Source organism: Bos mutus, chromosome X (assembly GCF_027580195.1).
Source record: "Bos mutus isolate GX-2022 chromosome X, NWIPB_WYAK_1.1, whole genome shotgun sequence".
In the NCBI taxonomy this organism is placed as follows: domain Eukaryota; kingdom Metazoa; phylum Chordata; class Mammalia; order Artiodactyla; family Bovidae; genus Bos; species Bos mutus.
The window spans coordinates 83,052,175-83,070,829 of record NC_091646.1 but is presented as its reverse complement, the minus strand read 5'-3'; the positions used below and the strand labels follow the sequence as shown (position 1 = coordinate 83,070,829).

At 42.8% G+C, this 18,655-nt stretch overlaps 1 protein-coding gene across 1 annotated transcript in view; it reads left to right on the top strand.

The window, feature by feature from the left end:
• The window catches only part of MSN (moesin), a 72,490-nt gene that overhangs the window by 51,315 nt on the left and 2,520 nt on the right, over window positions 1-18,655 (top strand). The window contains exons 3-12 of the mRNA XM_005897421.3: window positions 6,214-6,309; window positions 7,650-7,924; window positions 9,236-9,319; window positions 10,033-10,179; window positions 11,603-11,699; window positions 13,372-13,535; window positions 15,951-16,081; window positions 16,342-16,502; window positions 17,684-17,776; window positions 18,122-18,346. Coding sequence (XP_005897483.1) covers window positions 6,214-6,309; window positions 7,650-7,924; window positions 9,236-9,319; window positions 10,033-10,179; window positions 11,603-11,699; window positions 13,372-13,535; window positions 15,951-16,081; window positions 16,342-16,502; window positions 17,684-17,776; window positions 18,122-18,346 — 1,473 coding nt within the window. The remainder of the gene's footprint in view (window positions 1-6,213; window positions 6,310-7,649; window positions 7,925-9,235; window positions 9,320-10,032; window positions 10,180-11,602; window positions 11,700-13,371; window positions 13,536-15,950; window positions 16,082-16,341; window positions 16,503-17,683; window positions 17,777-18,121; window positions 18,347-18,655) is intronic.

Sequence of the window (18,655 nt, the reverse complement as noted above, 5' to 3'; positions counted from 1 at the left end):
AAAGGGAGGAAACCGCGAAGTTCATGATTTCCCAACCAGGAAGATCAGTGTTTTGAGAAAAATCATTTAGTGAGTACCTACTATGGACTAACTTTGGCTCAGTGTTTTAAACCTTGCAGTGACCCTGCTTATAAGAAGTAAAAGAACACACTCTAGGTTATATAGTTAGTAAATTGTAATATGGAGTTTAAATTATAGCTCTGACTGTAAATAAAACAATACTTTTCCCTACTGTGCTACTCTGGGGTGAATGAGCCTGTTTGGCTCAGAGAAGACTCAAGAAGATATGTATTCTCTGTCTTGAGGTCACTGAGGTGCTATCATTGGAAGGAAGGGGCAATCATGTTCTGTGATGTCAGAAGGAACAGAGCTGGGACCCCATAGGTGAAAAGTACAGGACAAAAAGATTTGAACTCTGACACAGAATTGAGCATCTGGCACTCTCAGGGCCAAGGCAAGTCTGGGTGGGAATCCTCAGACCGGTGCATGTTCACAGGCCACTGGGGGGGTTTGATCTTTTCCCTCTCTCCAACTTGATGAGGCATAAGGGAGGAAGTCTATTATGTTTGACCTTCTTTCTGGGAGATTAGGGGCCTAGGAGAAAGGAGCTGGACTCCTTGAGAGGGACTGACAAAAGCTTTGGGGCCATCCTGGAATCCAGCAGTTGTCTGGCTGATGACCAGAGAGGAAGCTGACTGGAGACGAAGCACTCTCCTTGGCACTGGTGATAAATAACAGGCAACAATGGGACTCCATAGCTTGAAGAGGCCCAAGGCATGGTGGGAAAGGGAAATGGGGCCCATAGTTCTTCTCACTTGCCTTTGTCTCTTGTCAGTGCGGAGGAGTGAGAACATCTAGGGATGAGAGAGAGAACATTTTTCTATAGCAATTTTTGTCACTTAGCCCCATTTCTAAAACCTGAGCTTCTTCCAAGGGCTCATGATTACTTAGGTGGCATAAGTTCCACTTTAAGAACCCTCTACTTGTCTCCTCCTCAGCCATGGTCTCTAAGCTCTAGCTCTAGTCTAGCTCTACCTGTCCCCTCCACTTAAGGTTTTGAGCTGTGGAAAAGAGGTGAAATCTCAGAGCATCCATCCTATTCATTGACTGATTCAATATTGACTGAAGGTCTACTGTGTCTTGAGAAGGATCTCTAGCCTATCAGATACCATCTCTGTCCTTAAGGAACTTGGAATTACTCACCTTTGGAAACAGAAAAATACATGCAACTCTCCTCTCACGTTGAATGAAAAAACATCCTTGAGACTCAAGTTGTACGTAGAGATGGTATATAGAGCATGGGATTTAGAGTCAGCCTTGGGTTCAAATTCTATCCTGCTGTTTAGCCATGTGACCTTGGATGGCTCGTGTAGCCTCTTAGGACTTCACTTTTCTCAGTAAAATAGTAATCACACAATTTTAGAGATTTTGTAGTCTTATTTAATCCTCGAATAAGTAAAGTGCCTGGTGCATAGCAGGCATTCTAATGTTGCTTGTTCTTATTAAGAGCTAAATAAGTGGGTAGAATTTCCCCTGGGAGTTCAGATAATGGAGCCATGCAATCAAGAGGCTTTTCTGGCTCAGTGAAGTTCTTAGGATTTGTAGACTCTGTATTGAAGACAGCAATCCTCCTTTTTCCATTTTTATTTTATAAAATACCTAATATCTGTTATTGTAATAGTTGTATCTCCATCTTATAGATGAGGAACTGAGGCTTGGAAAGAGGAAAAGACCTGTTTAAGGTCAGATAGCTAGGACATAGTATAATGGTTTGAATCAAGGCACATAGCATTTGCAATTTTCCCAGTACCTTTTGTCAGCTGTGTCCTCTGTGACTTCCCCTTTCTTTGCCTGTTTCCATTCTAAAAGCAAAGTTTGGTCCCTATATTTAGAACCCTAGATGAACGTGCTCTGTGTTATAGAGTAGATGGCCACTTGGGCACAGTCAGTGTAGGGTAACAGAAGCAGAGATGGTGACAGCCCCTCCTGGAACTTTCCAGTTGTGCACTGATTTGCTTTCAGGTAGGTGATTGATGGAGCTGCTGCCAAGCCTGTAATGGCCTCGGGTATTTGGGCATTGGTGCAGTTTTGCACTGGAGAAGGCAATGGCAACCCACTCCAGTACTCTTGCCTGGAAAATCCCATGGGCGGAGGAGCCTGGAAGGCTGCAGTTTATGGGGTCGCTGAGGGTCGGACATGACTGAGCGACTTCACTTTCACTTTTCACTTTCATGCATTGGAGAAGGAAATGGCAACCCAGTCCAGTGTTCTTGCCTAGAGAATCCCAGGGACGGGGGAGCCTGGTGGGCTGCCGTCTATGGGGTTGCACAGAGTCAGACACTACTGAAGCGACTTAGCAGCAGCAGTGGTTTTGCACATAATTTCTCACGCACTTAAGCCTCAAGCCTTGCTTCCCAATCCTGCTATTGGCTTCTGAAGTGATTGATTATGTCACTAGTTTATTTATTCAGATAGATGCATAGAGGATATGGGGAGGGGGCTTTGGGTTCTGGAATTGGCCTAATATTCTCTGCCCTCCCCAGATCTCAGATATAAGTAGCCTTCACATGCAAAAAGAGGCAAACAGGAGTTCTTTCTTACTTATGATGCTCCTGGTAATTAGTGACAATTTTCTGAGAGGCAAGTCTATTTCCCTCATGGGACCCCAGTTTTCTAGTTTATGCTGCTTGGATCCTGTAATGCTCCAGTCTGTTTTGGGGGTTAGTATTATGTGGCTGAATAGAATCCACAGCCAGTGTTTTGCAAACTAAAGTCCTAGCCCCCCTCAAGGTGAATGTGCCAGGTTCCAAGAGGTTCACAGACCTGTAGGCTGAATGTGATTTACTATCTTGGAGCATCAGTTGTACTTGTAGATATCTATTTTATTATTAAAATATAGATATTTAAGGAGTAAACAGTAAATTTTGCACAAATTATTAAGATTAAACAATCAGGCTTCAAAGAAATTATGACTTACAGCCAGCCATCTCCTAGTATTCTGACACTTCCAACCCCACCCCACCCCCCCACCCCCATCCCCTGGGTATATGCATTCATTATCTTCTGTGGCTTAAAAATGTCTTCCATGGCAGCTTTGAGAAATACTAGCTCAGGCCAGATGAGATTGCTGTCTGAAATCAAAGGGAGCAAAGAATTTTTTTCTTAGAGATGCAGCCACTTCTCAGAGTGGAATGGTAAAGAACCTGCTCATTGGAGCCACAGATGTTTTCCCAGAACCAGTACCTAGACACTCTTTCCCACTAGAAAATGAGGTTTCTCTTTCCTCTGAAGTAAGTTCTCAGCAGGAGGCAAAGCTTGAAGCAAGCTAAGCTTGGCCTCATTCCATATTTTAGAATTTGAAAATGGGGCCAAGAGTTGCCTGATCAAATGATTCCCAGCACCCTGTGGACCTTAATTGGAGATTTCCTTACAGCCTGGGGTCCACGAGTCATCAGTTTTATCCTTTGTTCTTTTTCAGTCTCAGTTCTGACTTCAGACCATATTTCCTTCACCCAACACACTCACTTCCTTACTTTGGGACTTCAATGGAGGCTGAGACATCGCTCTCTCTCCAAGCCTACAGTCTAAGGAAGTAGAGCATTTATATGCATCTGATTTCTTTGTGTTCATAGGGAAGAGGCAGTGCTCAGAGAGATTAAAATGCCCTGCTGATCCTGATATCTTTTCTTTTGATATCACTTTAACTATTACTTTATCCTCAGAGATACTCTAAATCCTGGAATTATTTTAGCTCCTATGATACTCCTCTCATCATACCCCTAACCATCCCGCTAGTGAAGCAGACAACATGGTGTAGAGGCTAAGGAACTCACTCCTGGGACCTGTGGAACTGATTGTGTGGTCTGTGCCTGCCTCACTTTCTTTCAATTCTGGTGTCTCTTGAGTTTCTACACCTGGGCCATTGGTACAGGCAAAAGCCAGTTGCTACCCTACTAGTTCTGTTCCCAGTATGCCCTGCCATGACCTAGCATCCTGTCCTAATGGTCCATTTTCAACATCTTCAGTGGGTCTTTTTCTATCCTGGGGCTGCATTGTTTCTTGGAACTTATTTCTTTACACCAATTGCACCTGTACACACTATGTTCTGCAGCCTTGTGGAAAACCATTAATTAGACCCTATCTTAGATATAGGATGTAAGAGGTGCTTAAAAAAATCTTTCCTATCCACATCCTCTCCCTTTATCCTCTGCAAAAAAAAAAAAGTCACTGTCACATTTCAACATGACTACTTTGTATTCTCCATCTAAAACCTGATGGTAATGCCTATTGACTTAGACTCAGAGACTCACCTTTCCATCAAATCCTGGAAGTCTTGATCTTTCCTCATATAGTACACCTTCCCTCATTTATTTTTTTCTAAGCATGTTCCTAGTTACCCAAGTTGTCAAGAGGTATGTGGGAAATGGGGCTGTATTTCTTGGTCATTTACAAATAACTTAATTAGTAGATTGGTAGAACTTGAGAGCATAAAGAAGTCATTTAAGCCACACCACTCATAGTAGATGGCGAAGCTGGATAGATGAGGAAACTGAGGCCCAGAGAAGGAAATGTATTGCCTTAACATCACACAGCAAGTGGAAGACAGAAGTGAGACTTCCACTCAGGTTTCTTGATACCTGATTCAAGCTATGAAAGGGGAGGGTAATCATCATGAACACCCTGGTGAGCAATGAAGGTTAATGTCTTGGCAGTATGGCTTCTCTCCAAAGTGATTGTTGACTGAACCTAGTGGAAAAGCCAGGAGCTATATGTAGATGCAGAGGTAGTCGAAGTTCATTTTCTGGCTGGTATATCTGGATCAAAAGAGAGACAAGGCAGTTAGTCACTTGGGAACCCCAGAGCTTCTAAGCTCTTTTGAACCCTTGGCCTTAGGAGATAGCAAACAAGAGAAAAAGGGTATAGGTTTTAGAGTCATATAATTAGGATTTTAGTCTAGACTCTATGGTTTTAGACAGATTGCTCTCTAAGCCTTATTTTCCTCATTTATAAAATGGAAATAATAACTATCTCATGATTGTTCAGTGTTTGGTACCTGGCACATAATAGGTACTTAATAAACATGATCTACTTTTTCCTTGAGGCCTCTGAAGCTCTAGATTGTAAGCTCTGGGAGTGACAATGGGTCTGGCCTGGCCTTGGATGCATAGTAGAAACTTTGTGGATACAGTGCAGTGTGTAGCAACGCTGGGTCCCTGCTACTTGTTTCTAACTCCAGGTAAATTTCTTCACCTCAAATTCCCCCTCCCACCCCAGTAGAAGAAAATATAAAGAAGACTCCCTGACACCTCATTAGGAAATGGCTTTATTACCTCTATCCCCAGTGGTGGGCATGCTAGGGTTGAGCCACCAGCCAGAACTATTTACATGCTAATGTCATGGACTGGAAAACAGACCCTGTCTATCTTTTCCTGGTTGTCTTTCCTTTCCTGCCCACTGCTCAGCCAAAATGCCCAGTAGCTGAACACCATGGGGCCCTTCAGCTACTATACTCATTCCTACTGTCAACCTGTGTGAGTAGTAAAGGAGAATCATGACTGAGCTCTAATCAGGGCTGAAAATAAGCATCTTAGCCTCTAAGCACAGCACAGGTTTGGGGTTTATAGATACCAAAGTACATTTTTTCTTTGGGCATTGTAAGTAGGACTTAGCCTGAAGGGTATGGGCATTATTCCTAATTGCTAAACATAAAGAAGGAGTCCAGGAGAACAAGATTCAGGAGTTAAACCAACAGTTTCTACCTTCAGCCTTTACCTTATCCTGGGAGTATGAAGCTGCATGGCATAACTGAGTGGGATGGTGATGGCAAAAAGCACTGAATTTGAATGGGTTTGGAGTCAAACAGTCCTGACTCTGCTACTCACTAACTGAACCTTACTTTTATTTATCTGTAAAATGGGCCCAGTTGTAATTATATCATAGGACTATTGTGAAAATTCAAGGAGATAATGGATATCAAGTTATTGGTGTCTGGTAGTGCTTATAATTTATCTAGTCCATACCTCAGCAGAAGTATTTGGTGCAGAGAGATGTTGACATTATTTCTTAGCTACTGCCCAAGTGTATTTTATTTTCAGACCTGGGTGCCTTATATCCTTTAAGGTCAGGGACCACATGGGCTCCACATTTGTCTCCTCTGTGCCTGGCACAGGGTAGGCACTCAAATCAATGGTTGTTTTCTGTTTTGCCTTTCAGGTGGTGAAAACTATTGGCCTGAGGGAAATTTGGTTTTTTGGTCTGCAGTACCAGGACACTAAGGGTTTCTTTACTTGGCTGAAACTCAATAAGAAGGTAATTGCTTACTCCACTGCCACATTTGGAATTCACTCTTCTACTAGACTTTGTTCAGGAGTGTAAAATGTGCCAGCTGGCAAATTTAGGGCATGTAGGGCTCCATTTTTCACTGGGTGGTCTCTCAACCGCTAGATCAGAATAAGGGTAGAGCTCTTGCTCTGTCTCTATTTGGATTTGTAACAGCAAGAATGGCCAGTGTCCAAGGAGGATGGGATCTACTTATGGATCATAGCTATCAGTAGTTCTTCTAGAGGAGATTGGTATCCTTTTTTCCTTTCCAAACTCAAGGGCTTTAGGAAATTTGTTAAACAGAGAGTCACAGACTATCGAACTGGAAAGAATCTTGAAAGTCTCATAATCTTGTCTATTTTCTTGCCTATTAACTTATGCCTGCACCCCATAAAGATGTGTCCTTCTTTCTTAATTTTCTCAGTTGAACTCCAAGTGAGATGGTTTAAGTATAGTGAAAGTGAAGTCGCTCATTTGTGTCCGACTCTGCGACCCCATGGACTGTAGTCCACCAGGCTCCTCTGTCCATGGGATTTTCCAGGCAAGAATACTAGAGTGGGTTGCCATTTCCTTCTCCAGGAGATCTTCCCGATCCAGGGATTGAACCCGGGTCTCCCGCATTATAGGCAGACGCTTTACCATCTGAGCCACCAGGGTTTAAGTATAGGTCCATTCAAACTCTCCACATCCCAGCAGAATCTCTGCAGGTACATAGCAGTTCTCCATCTCATCATCCTCAAACTGTCTGACTTTGTCCTTGGAGGTCTCCATACAGTCCTGTGGCTTATTTTCCCGATTGTGTCTAGCGGGTGAGTGCTCCACCTTTTGCTGGCAGAGTCTTCTTTTCCCAAAGAGTGGAGACTTTTGCTGGGAAAATGTGGAACCATTAGTAGCCAATTTCAGGCTTCAAAAGACAATCTAATTTGTCCTCTTTTCTAGTCAATTCCCAGACCTCAGTCATACATCTTAGTCTTTACTTTGTTGATTTATGGAGTTGGAGGAGAGTCTTAAAAGAGGAGTTTCTTAAAACTACCCTCAGAATGTAGGAGCAGTTGGATATATTGTCTGATCATGGCTTAAGAGCTTATGACTATCAATAGGTGTTAGGTTATTTTAAGGAGAAATTCCCAATAGGAGGCAATTATGGATGTGGGCTTGGGTCCCTGATGAAAGTAATATGTCTCTTTTCTGAATTACCAGAATTGTTACCCAACTCTTTGGGATTATTCAAATTGATGACTTTCCAGTGTCTTCTCCCCACCCTACAGCCACTCCCTTACCCCTAAAATCTATTTTTTTGAGAGTGCATAGCCCCTTGGTGCTCCTAGGTGACCGCCCAGGATGTGCGGAAGGAAAGCCCTCTGCTTTTCAAGTTCCGGGCCAAGTTCTACCCTGAGGATGTATCTGAAGAGTTGATCCAGGACATCACACAGCGACTATTCTTCCTGCAAGTGAAGGAGGACATTCTCAATGATGATATTTACTGCCCACCTGAGACTGCTGTGTTGCTGGCCTCCTATGCTGTCCAGTCCAAGTATGGTGACTTCAATAAGGAAGTCCACAAGTCTGGCTACTTGGCTGGGGACAGGTTGCTGCCACAGAGGTGAGGTGGTATCCTGGTGATCTGCCCTGGTCAGAGTGAGCTGTGGCCCAAAGTTGATTGATTCCTGTTATACAGGGGTTGCCAGATCTGTCCCTCTCCACTAGGGTCTGTCTGAAGACCATGTTATGATGCTCAGACAGACATACTTGCATATGGCACCATACTCTGTTCTTATTTCTCTGGTTCTCAAAATAAAACACTTTTTTCCCTCCTCTGTTTGCCTATTACAGAACTTCATTACTGTGGAAACAGGTGCTTATATTGAGAACCAGAGATGGATTACTTCTCCTTGCCCCAGTTCCATTTTCTTGATCCTTTCCACTGATTTAGACTTCTTATATCAGAGGTTCATTGGAGTGAGAAATACTTAAACTAGGGACATAGGGAGCTCAAAACAGTCTTTTAATATTGATACCCAGTATACAGAGATTTCTCCTTTTGTAAACTTCAAAACTGAACATTCTCAAACTCTAATTATTTTTATTTTAGCATTGCAACAACACACAGAATGAATAAGGCAGGCATAATCCTTATTTCCTAGCTAAGGAAATAAAGATGTAGAGGTACTCACTCTGACCTGCTGAATCTCCCACAGCTCATTTGTGGCAACCTGGAACCCTAGTCTTGATTTTTTTTAACCCTACTGCATCCAGTCACTATTTTATATAGGCTTTTAAATTGGAAGGAAAATTATGCTTCATTCCAGTAACCTCAGTCCCAGTGGAGCTATGGCAAATGTACAACTCACCTGAAGGTATTAGGGATAGTGGTTGTGCCCTGGGACTCTACATGAGTCAGTCACTGCTATAATGTCTGAAATAGCATATTTAAAGCAAGCCTTGTTTATGATCTAGTAGATCTGGGAGTTATTGTTATAATATAATTACAATTGGGCCCATTTTACAGATAATAACAGTTGAACCTGTTAGTTTTTTTCCTAAACCATTTGGACTCAGTTTTATGTTCCATAGCAACAGGCTATATCTTATCCCTGAGCAGTAGTCTCACAAATGCAAACTATTGGCCCCACAGAGATCTAGGAGAGAGTATGCATGCCTCCATGAGGCCAATTCCTCCTCTCAGTCTCACAAATCAGCACAGACTGTTAATATGTTACTGCTTTGCTTGGTGACCACAGCACATTATTGGATTTTCTGGTTAAAGGTACAAAGGAAGGTGTTCCCATTGTCTTTCTTGGTCACCCATTCTGTATGTCTCATACCCCTCAGGCAGTTCCCTGTGTCTAGTTAATATCTCCTGCTGTAATTTCAGTCTGCTTCTGGTGTAACTGACCCCACATCATCTTTCCAGGGTCCTGGAGCAGCACAAGCTTAACAAGGACCAGTGGGAGGAAAGGATCCAGGTGTGGCATGAGGAGCACCGGGGCATGCTCAGGTAAGCCTACCCTAGGAACTGTGGACTCTATGCTATGCCCTTGCAAGGAGAATAAGAGTTGGTTCAGTGGGGAAGAAGAGGCAGAGGCTAGGAACACTGGAGGATGTTGGAGACAGAAATGCCGTTTACAAGAGGAAATTAGAAATGGAAGGCAAATCAGCACCATTATAAAACTGTGGTTTTTGTGGATGATGGGAGCTGATAGCCCAAATGAGGGGATCCTGAGATTCCCTCCCCTAGGGAGTTTCTGAGCCACAAGGGTCCCCTCTCCAAGAATGAAATGAGGAAGGATCTTTATGAACATGGCATACCATTTGGGAGATGTCTAATTGAAGAACAAATCTTTTCATTTTGTCATCACCATCTCATTTGGGCTCTGCTAATAATGTGCCTGTGTAAGAGGCTTCTGTGATAGCTAATATGCCAGAGGTCAGCAAGAGTCAGCCTGCCTTTATTCCCCTTGGGAATCTCAGACCTTAGGCTTCTATGAGCATGTTTTGGCAAAAGTCACATTTTGCTGTGTTAACCATCATCTGCTCACCTTCCATCCTCTTTTCAACTGCTTTCGCAAGATTCTTGTCAGAAGTGGAGAGCAAGTAGGCTTTCTGTCTCCCTGTGTCTGAGTCATAGGCTCCCTCCCCTTTATTACTTGCCCCTTCCGCGCCCACCCCCACCCCCACCCCACCGCCACTGACTTCTGCTCTGTTGTTTAGGGAGGATGCTGTCCTGGAGTATCTGAAGATTGCCCAGGATCTGGAGATGTATGGTGTGAACTACTTTAGCATCAAGAACAAGAAAGGCTCAGAGCTATGGCTGGGGGTGGATGCCCTGGGTCTCAACATCTATGAGCAGAATGACAGGTATAGTTCAGAGCTCGCTTTTTAACTTTTTATTTTGTATTAGGGTATAACCAATTAACAAACAATGTTGTGATACTTTCAAGTGAGCAGTGAAGGGGCTCAGCCATATATATACATGTATTTATTCTCCCCCAAACTCCTTTCCTATCCAGGATGCCACATAACATTGAGCACAGCTCCATGTTCTATACAGTAGGTCCTTGTTTGTTATCCATTTCAAACATAACAGCGTGTGTATGTCCATGTCAAACTCCCTAACTATCCCTCCCCCTTGTCCTTCCCCTCTAAGAACCGTAAGTTCCTTTTCTAAGTCTGTGAATCTGTTTCTGTTTTGTAAGTAAGTTCATTTGTATCATTTCTTTTTAGATTCCACATATAAAAGATATCATATGATATTGCTCAGCTTGTTTACTTTTTTGGGCTACTTTGACACCTAGGACTTGACAAAGTATGATTATACTTCCTGGGTCCCACCTGTATCATTCTTTTTCTACCTAGATTAGACCAGCCCAGATGATCACACAACCTCCCTCAGGCCTCTAAATCTTGCATTGACTAGACTTTCACTGTCCACTGTGGTGGCTTCTGGCCCACATGTAGCTGTTGAATACTTGAAATGTGGCTGGTCTGAATTGAGATGTGCTATATGTATAAACTACATTGAAGACTTAGTGTGAAAAACAATATAAAATGTCTCATTTAATGTATTTTAAATATTCATTTACATCTTCAGGAACATTTACATGTTCAAAATACATGATAGTATTTTGCATATACTGGGTTAAGTGAACTGTTGTTATAGTTAATTCCACTCTGTTTCTTTTTACTTACATGTGGTTACTAGAAAATTTTAAATTGCATGTGTGATAATTTATATTTCTGTTGGATAGCACTGGTTTAAAACCCACCTTGTCAGGATTTGTAATTAATCTCACTTCATATGATGATTCAGTATTTTTTGACCTATAATCTCTCTTGCTACAGCCTTATCTCACTAGCTTATTTTTTTTCCCTTGGTTTTCTCTTGATGAATATAAAGATCAATATATTATTGTTTTGTGTAACTTGAGTCTTGGAACTCATTATTTACTGTCCTCTCAGATTTTACAACTTTGAGTAGAAGAGATCCAGTGAAGTAAGGCTGGTGATTCTTTGAGAGATTGTTACAAGGTCCATGCCTCAACAAAAAATAAAGCAAACCTTAGTTGTTGAGACAAGGGATATGTTGATTGTAGTATTAGAAAGTCCTTTGTGAACTCTCAGTGCTGGCAGCTGACCTGGTGGCATGTGATGATACTGGCTGAGCTGGCAATGAATCTGTCTCCTTAATGGAGAAGTTGGTGGTGGTGAGGGCAAGGCACCAACCCTCTATGTCCTTCTTGCCTTGTGTTTGTCCTAATGCTCTTGGTATCCATTTTTACAGGCTGACTCCTAAGATAGGCTTCCCCTGGAGTGAAATCAGGAACATCTCTTTCAATGACAAGAAATTTGTCATCAAGCCCATTGACAAAAAAGCCCCGGTAAGTGGCTCCTCCTACTGGCCAAGGCCTAGGTAATGGTCATATTGGCCAAGGCCTACATAATGCTAGAAGCAATCATGTCATTGCATATTTCTCTCCTTTCTCTGGATTTTTGTGTATGTGGATGGGAATAGGAGGTACAAAAAGTGATTGGCAATGAAAAAGGATGTTGATGCCAATAAATGGTCAGGAGGCATCCTGTAACTGGTGCTACCCTGCTAACTGTGTCTCAGGAGAAGCATGGATTAGGGAGAAACACAGGCAGTCTAAGTTCTGCCTGTTAGCCACTGTTTGTTACTGCCCCAAGGCTCTGGGGTAGTACATCTTATCTTTTAAAGCCTCTAGGCTTGAAAAGTAGAAATCGTTCATGTACTTGATTTATCTCTAATTGTGGAGAAGGGAGAGAGCCAGGAGAAGTCCAGATCCAAATGTTGTTCTTTTTGTTATAACTTTACTGCTGTCCTCTTAAGACTTCTCTCCAGAGCAATCCAAATACAAAATAATGCTTTGAGTCCAGTAATTCCTCTAACATGGTTGCCACACCTGTCACCTGTAGTTGCCTGTGGCTGACAAGACTGAAAAACTGGGGATTGGGAATAAGATAGAAAACTGTGATGAGAGTCTCCTCTTCTCATGTGCCAAGGGCAAGTGGCCATGCTGAACTAGACACTTCTCATGGGGTCTCAACCTTCTTCTAGCTTTGAGGTCTCTGAACTTTCCCTGCTAAGAACTTTATATATATTGTCTCCTTCAACCCTCAATGATATTGTCAGGTAGGTAATGGCATTCCTATTTTATAAGTGATGAAATTGAGTTTCAGAGGGATGGAGTGATTTGCCCAAGATCATACAGCTAAAATGGTAGAGCTGGGATTTATACCTAGGTTGTTTGACCTCTAGAGCTTGTGCTCCTTCTACTGCACCCCAAGCTATATGAGATGGTAGAAGTTTGGGTTCAGTGGCAGAAGAGCTGGTGGTTAGCACATCAGCTGGTGAACTTGGTCCAGTGGTATTTGTAGCAACAAACTCCAGCTCACTGGATTTTCTTGTGTGTGTGTGTTTTAACTGCTGTTTTGCTTAACTTTCATCAGAAAGGTAAGTAACAAAGCCAGCTGAGACCAAGGGCTTATTTAAAACACAACGACCAGGATAATTGATGTTCAGGAGACTTATATATTCATGTATGTATTTACAAATACACTGCCTTATTCCAAATAGGATTGAAGGGACTAGCTCTAAGATATGCTTTTAGAAGATACAGAACCAGTCCAGCCCACTCATACTACACTCACCAGGGTATTATCTAAAGATTATTGTACCTCTAAGAGAGGTTCCTGAGACCCAGCAGGATATTTAATTAGCAGATGAAGTCAGTTTCTATCTTTCAACTGGATTGAGGGTATTTTAAGATGATTTTCATAAGCAAATGTTGAAAGAAATTGTGGCTTGGTAAGGAAGAGCACTAGTTTCGGAGTCAAGAAGCCTGGGTTCTAGACCTGGGTCTGCCACTAACTTGCCATCTGACCCTGAGCAAGTCACTTCACTACTCTGATAATTGGTCTTCCCATCTGTAATATGATTGTTTCAGTGCTTTTTAACTTAGCTTTTCAGAAGGCAGAAGCCCACCTTCATCTTTCCCTCTACACTCTTTCTAACTGCTGGTTTTCTACCAGGACTTTGTTTTCTATGCTCCTCGGCTGCGGATTAACAAACGGATCTTGGCTCTGTGCATGGGGAACCATGAGCTATACATGCGCCGTCGCAAGCCCGACACCATTGAAGTACAGCAGATGAAGGCACAGGCCCGGGAGGAGAAGCACCAGAAGCAGATGGAGCGGTAGGTGGTGTGGAACTGAAGTGGGGGCTTGGGCTATGGCAAAGAAGCTTTTCAAAGGTGCCAAGCCTGCTAAAGGCAGGACATGAAGTCATCCTGGTACTAGGGGAAAGGGAGCTGTACAGGGATGACACCTCTTCCTTTAAGTCTCAGATATCCTCATCCCCAGGAATCAGGCATTTAGAACCCTAGGATTTCAGAGATTCATAGGAGAGAGGGGCATTTCATAGTTCCCCGTTATTTATGACCCTCATGCTATTGCTCTTCTAGGTGGACTCTGGGTTGCTCTGGGCTATCTGACCAGTATAGTGGTGGTAGCAAAAGGCTCTATGCACATTTAAACCTGGACTCTATAGGATCTTTTGAGTAGAATTAGACAGAGCTACCAGATTTTTCCAGCCCTTTTGCACTATGGCCCCTTTGCTACTCAAAGTGCATCAAGGCTTAGCAGCATCAGCATCAACTTTGAAACTATTTAGGAAGGCAGTATCTGAGACCTACCCCAAATGTGCTGATTCAAAATCTGCATTTTAAGAACCTAGTTAACCATTTCTTCAAAGAAGATGTGTAAATGGCCAGCAGGCACATGAAAATACCCTTAGTTATTAGGGAAATGCAAATTGAAACCTCAGTGAGGAACTATTTCATACTCACTAATATGGATATAATAAATGAAAACAGATAATAACAGCTGTTGGCAAGGGTGTGGAGAGACTGAAACTCATGTTCTTCACTGTTGGGAATGTAAAATGGTTCAACTGCTGTAGAAAATAATTGATAGTTCCTCAAAAAGTTAAATGTAGAATTATCGTATAACTCTACAGTTCCCCTCCTAGGTATACACTGAAAAAAAAATTTGAAAACAGATGGTCAAACATGTATATGCACACACATGTTTGTAGCTGTGAAATTCACAGTAGCCAAAAGATGAAAACAGCCCAAATGTCCATCACTGAATGAATGGATAAGCAAATTATTCAGCTATCCAATGAAATACTATTCAGTCATTAAAAAGAACAAAATACTGATACATACTATTATGTGGATGAATATCTAAAACATTATGCTAAGTGAAAGAAACCAGACACAAAAGGCCTATATTGTATTATTCCATTTATATGAAATATACAGAATAGATAAACCTACTGAGACAGATGACAGATTGATGATTGTCAAGGGCTGGAGGGAAGGGAGATGTGGAGAAACTTCTTAACACCAGGTATGAGGTTTTACTTTGGCATGATGAAATATTGTGCATGTATTAAATGCCACTTAATTATTTGCTTTAAATGATTAACTTTATATTATTAATATGATTATCACTAAGTAATTTATTAAAAAAATAAGACCCCAGGTGATTCCTGTACACGTTAAGGTTTGATAGCACTGCTCTAATAGATACTCTATCATAAAGAGTTTGGAATCTCAGGAAGCTTCTAATCTAGTAGGCTGGAAAATGACTCCATGTATGAGAGGTTAGACACCAAGATTTACATTTATTCTGAAAAAAAAAATGATATGAGGGGCAGTTTACAGAACTGGTTCTGGCAGGAACCTGCCCTATAGGACCTCACAGTCTAGTAGAAGAAAGGGGAAAAACAGTATATGCATAACTATTCAGGGCACAATGCTGTGTCATTCATTCACTCAATATATATTTATTGAGCAGTGAACAAAAGACAAAAATCTCTGCTCTGCTCCCATGAAGCTGTCGTTCTAGTGGGACGAGACAGGCAGATCAAATAAGCATATTATACAGTCTGTGACATGATAAGTACTTTGGAGAAAAATAACAGGGTGGAGGGCTATGGAGAAGGATAGGGCCAACTATTTTGAGAGAAAAGACATCTAACCAAGGGAGAAAAGAAGGACTACTAGAAGAGGTGCTGGGGCAAGAAAAAGCCAGTACTTATTTTAGATTTACAACAAATTTTGAGAGAAAGGAGCCTAAAACTGAACTTCACAAGGCAGAGGACTAATGCCCTAGCCATAGAGATCACCAGACTTGAAGCACAGTGTATCAGCAAAGAGTCAAAACTTTTCTCTCTGTAACTCCATAAGGTAGACAGGGTAAGAGTTATTTGGCCATCTTACACATAGGATTACTAAGAACAAGACCAAAGAAATGATGCAGCTAAGGTCACCCACTGGTTACTCACTGGGTAGTGGATGAGCTGGGAGTCCAGGTTGGATCTCCTGATACTGGGACAAACTGGCAGGGCTCTGAGCATACCAGCCCATGTGGGGCTGTGATATGAGGACAAGAATATAGGGAGAAGGGAGAGTGATCTTGCCTCACAAGCCCCGAGTGTGCTAGATGGGTGGGGACTGAGGGATCAGGGCCAGAAGGTCTTGGGGATCCCAAGGCTTCCATGTGGCCTTGCTATCCTGTTCCATTCCTTCTTTCTCCTTTCCTAGTGCTCTGCTGGAAAATGAAAAGAAGAAACGTGAGATGGCAGAAAAGGAGAAGGAGAAGATTGAACGGGAAAAGGAGGAACTGATGGAGAGGCTGAAGCAAATCGAGGAACAGACTAAGAAGGCTCAACAAGGTGAGGCTTGGAGTCATCTTGGAGACTGGATTTTCCCACAGTCTGACTCTGTGAGCTGGAAACCCTTCTGTCTGAGCTGCAGACTCGGGGCATATATTCAAGATGTGGCTAAAAGAATAGAGGAATGATGAGGCAAAAGGAAGAGTGCCTAGAGCTTTTTGCCATCTGTGCCTGGAGTGAAGCATTTCCAGGAAGGAAGTTAGGCATCCCTTCTTAATCTCTGCACTCTTTACCACCTTTCCCCTTCCTTCTCTTCCCAGAACTGGAAGAACAGACCCGCAGGGCTCTGGAACTTGAACAGGAGCGAAAGCGTGCCCAGAGTGAGGCTGAAAAACTGGCCAAAGAGCGTCAAGAAGCTGAAGAGGCCAAGGAGGCCCTGTTGCAGGCCTCCCAGGACCAGAAGAAGACCCAGGAACAACTGGTAAAGCTACAAAATGGGATGGGATTATGGGATCTGAATTTTCTCTTCTGTCTATCTACCTATTCACAGCTACCTCTGTTTGCACATCTGGCTCTTTTTAGCAGAGTACCTCTCTGCAGGCTTCCAGCAGATAGATCTTTCAGAAGCAAGCTGAGAAGTTACTTCCCTAACCCTTACTTTTATTCTTTTTCTTAGCAAGTGGGGACTTGAGCTGATGACCTGACAAAGAGAGGAAGGAAAGAAGGGATTCACACCTGATTGACTAGCTATGTGTGTTACAAACTATACGATCAATTTTTCACTTTTCCTTACTTTCTTATTTCCTCTTCCTAATAATCCTATGGGATTAACCCATGTGGGATAATATGCCCAGGTAATGAAATTAGGGCTTAGAGTGGTTGAAGAGACTTGCATAGGTCACACAATTGTGACTAAGAATGAGAAGTCATTTCTGCTTCTCTTGTAAGGGTTTACTCCCTAAAATCATGTGTAAAGTTGTATGTCTATACATTATTTATAGGGGAGGAGGGTGAGCATCTGTATTTTCATCACAATTTCCAAGGGTTCTGTAACTCAGAATTTAAGGACCTGTGGCCTAAATTCCTTAACATATGCTTTTACCCTGTACTGTTTAGAGTGGGAGTACAGGAAACTAAAACCTAATTTTCAGGGGAAAATGTCCTCTGGGAGATTTGTCCAAGATGTGAGGGTATGCATAAGCTTTATTTCCTTGGTCATATCACTCTGTGACACTTGAGTGTCATTCCTATACTTGTCCTGAGAAGATCTTAGTGGAGGCCTGAGCATTGTAGGATAACAGGAAAGGGTCTGCCACTTCAGGCAGTGATACAGTGATCTCCAAAGCTTTACTGAGGCCCGAACTCTGCAGTGAGAGAGAGAAGAGAGGGGAGAGAGTGACATAAAGAACCAGAGGTGACACGTTGTTTGCTTTCAAGTCTAGTCTAGTCTAGGCAGGGAGTTAATAGGGTGCTGTAGTAGATTGGATAATGAGAGTGTTCCCTCTGGGCTTCCTGGAGGAGGTGTGGTAAAAAGAGTCTCCAGAGAAGCATGCAAGTGAAACAGGAAGTTCCCTGTTAGTTCTCAGAGGATCTGGGGTTGAAGAAACTTGGGCCCTAGGGACCAGAAGGCCCACTTCTCATAAGTTTCCAACTGATCCATAGGCCTTGGAAATGGCAGAGCTGACAGCTCGGATCTCCCAGCTGGAGATGGCCCGACAAAAGAAGGAGAGTGAGGCTGTGGAATGGCAGCAGAAGGTAAGACATAGTGCCCAGGACTAAGCAGTGTGGGATGGGATATCATGCATAAGTTCTTGGATTCCTCAGGTTTGGGTTTCGTCACTTTTCCATCCTTCCTTGACAGTGTGTATCATGGGAGGAGCTCAAGGCTCTCTCAAATATTTCCCAGAATTCTCCAGTATCCCCAGGGAATTTGGTACAATTACTCCTGTTATACAGCTGAAGAAACTCAGGATCAGTCAGGCAAAGTGGCTTGAACTACCTGGTGCCTGCTTTCTTCTGGGCCATTCTAGGCACATGTAGGGATGCTACAAGTTAACCTGGTTTAGCTGCCAGCCCTTCTCTTCCTCTGTTACTGAACAGGCTCAGATGGTACAAGAAGACTTGGAGAAGACCCGTGCAGAGCTGAAGACTGCCATGAGCACGCCTCATGTGGCAGAGCCTGCTGAAAATGAGCAGGATGAGCAGGATGAGAATGGGGCAGAGGCCAGCGCTGAACTGCGAGCTGATGCCATGGCCAAGGATCGCAGTGAGGAGGAACGTACCACTGAGGCGGAAAAGAATGAGCGTGTGCAGAAGCACCTGAAGGTATCCAGGCAGACCCAAAGAGTCATGGAGACCGTGTGTATTGACTTAGTAGCTATGGCCTTCCCTAGATCATTGGGGTAGGGGAGAAGAAGAACCTGTCTCAGTGCTGTGTGGGAGCTTGAGCATTTCTCAATGAGGGCTCTAATGGAGGGATCTCTCACTTATAAATCAGACTCTGAACTACCTGTTCCCCCTCCTTTTTTTTTCACTCTGTCCTCCATCCATATTCCATTTACCTCTTATATTCAGAAAATATTTAGTTGACACAATTCCTACCTGAATCTTTGATGTATTGCTCCACTCACAGAG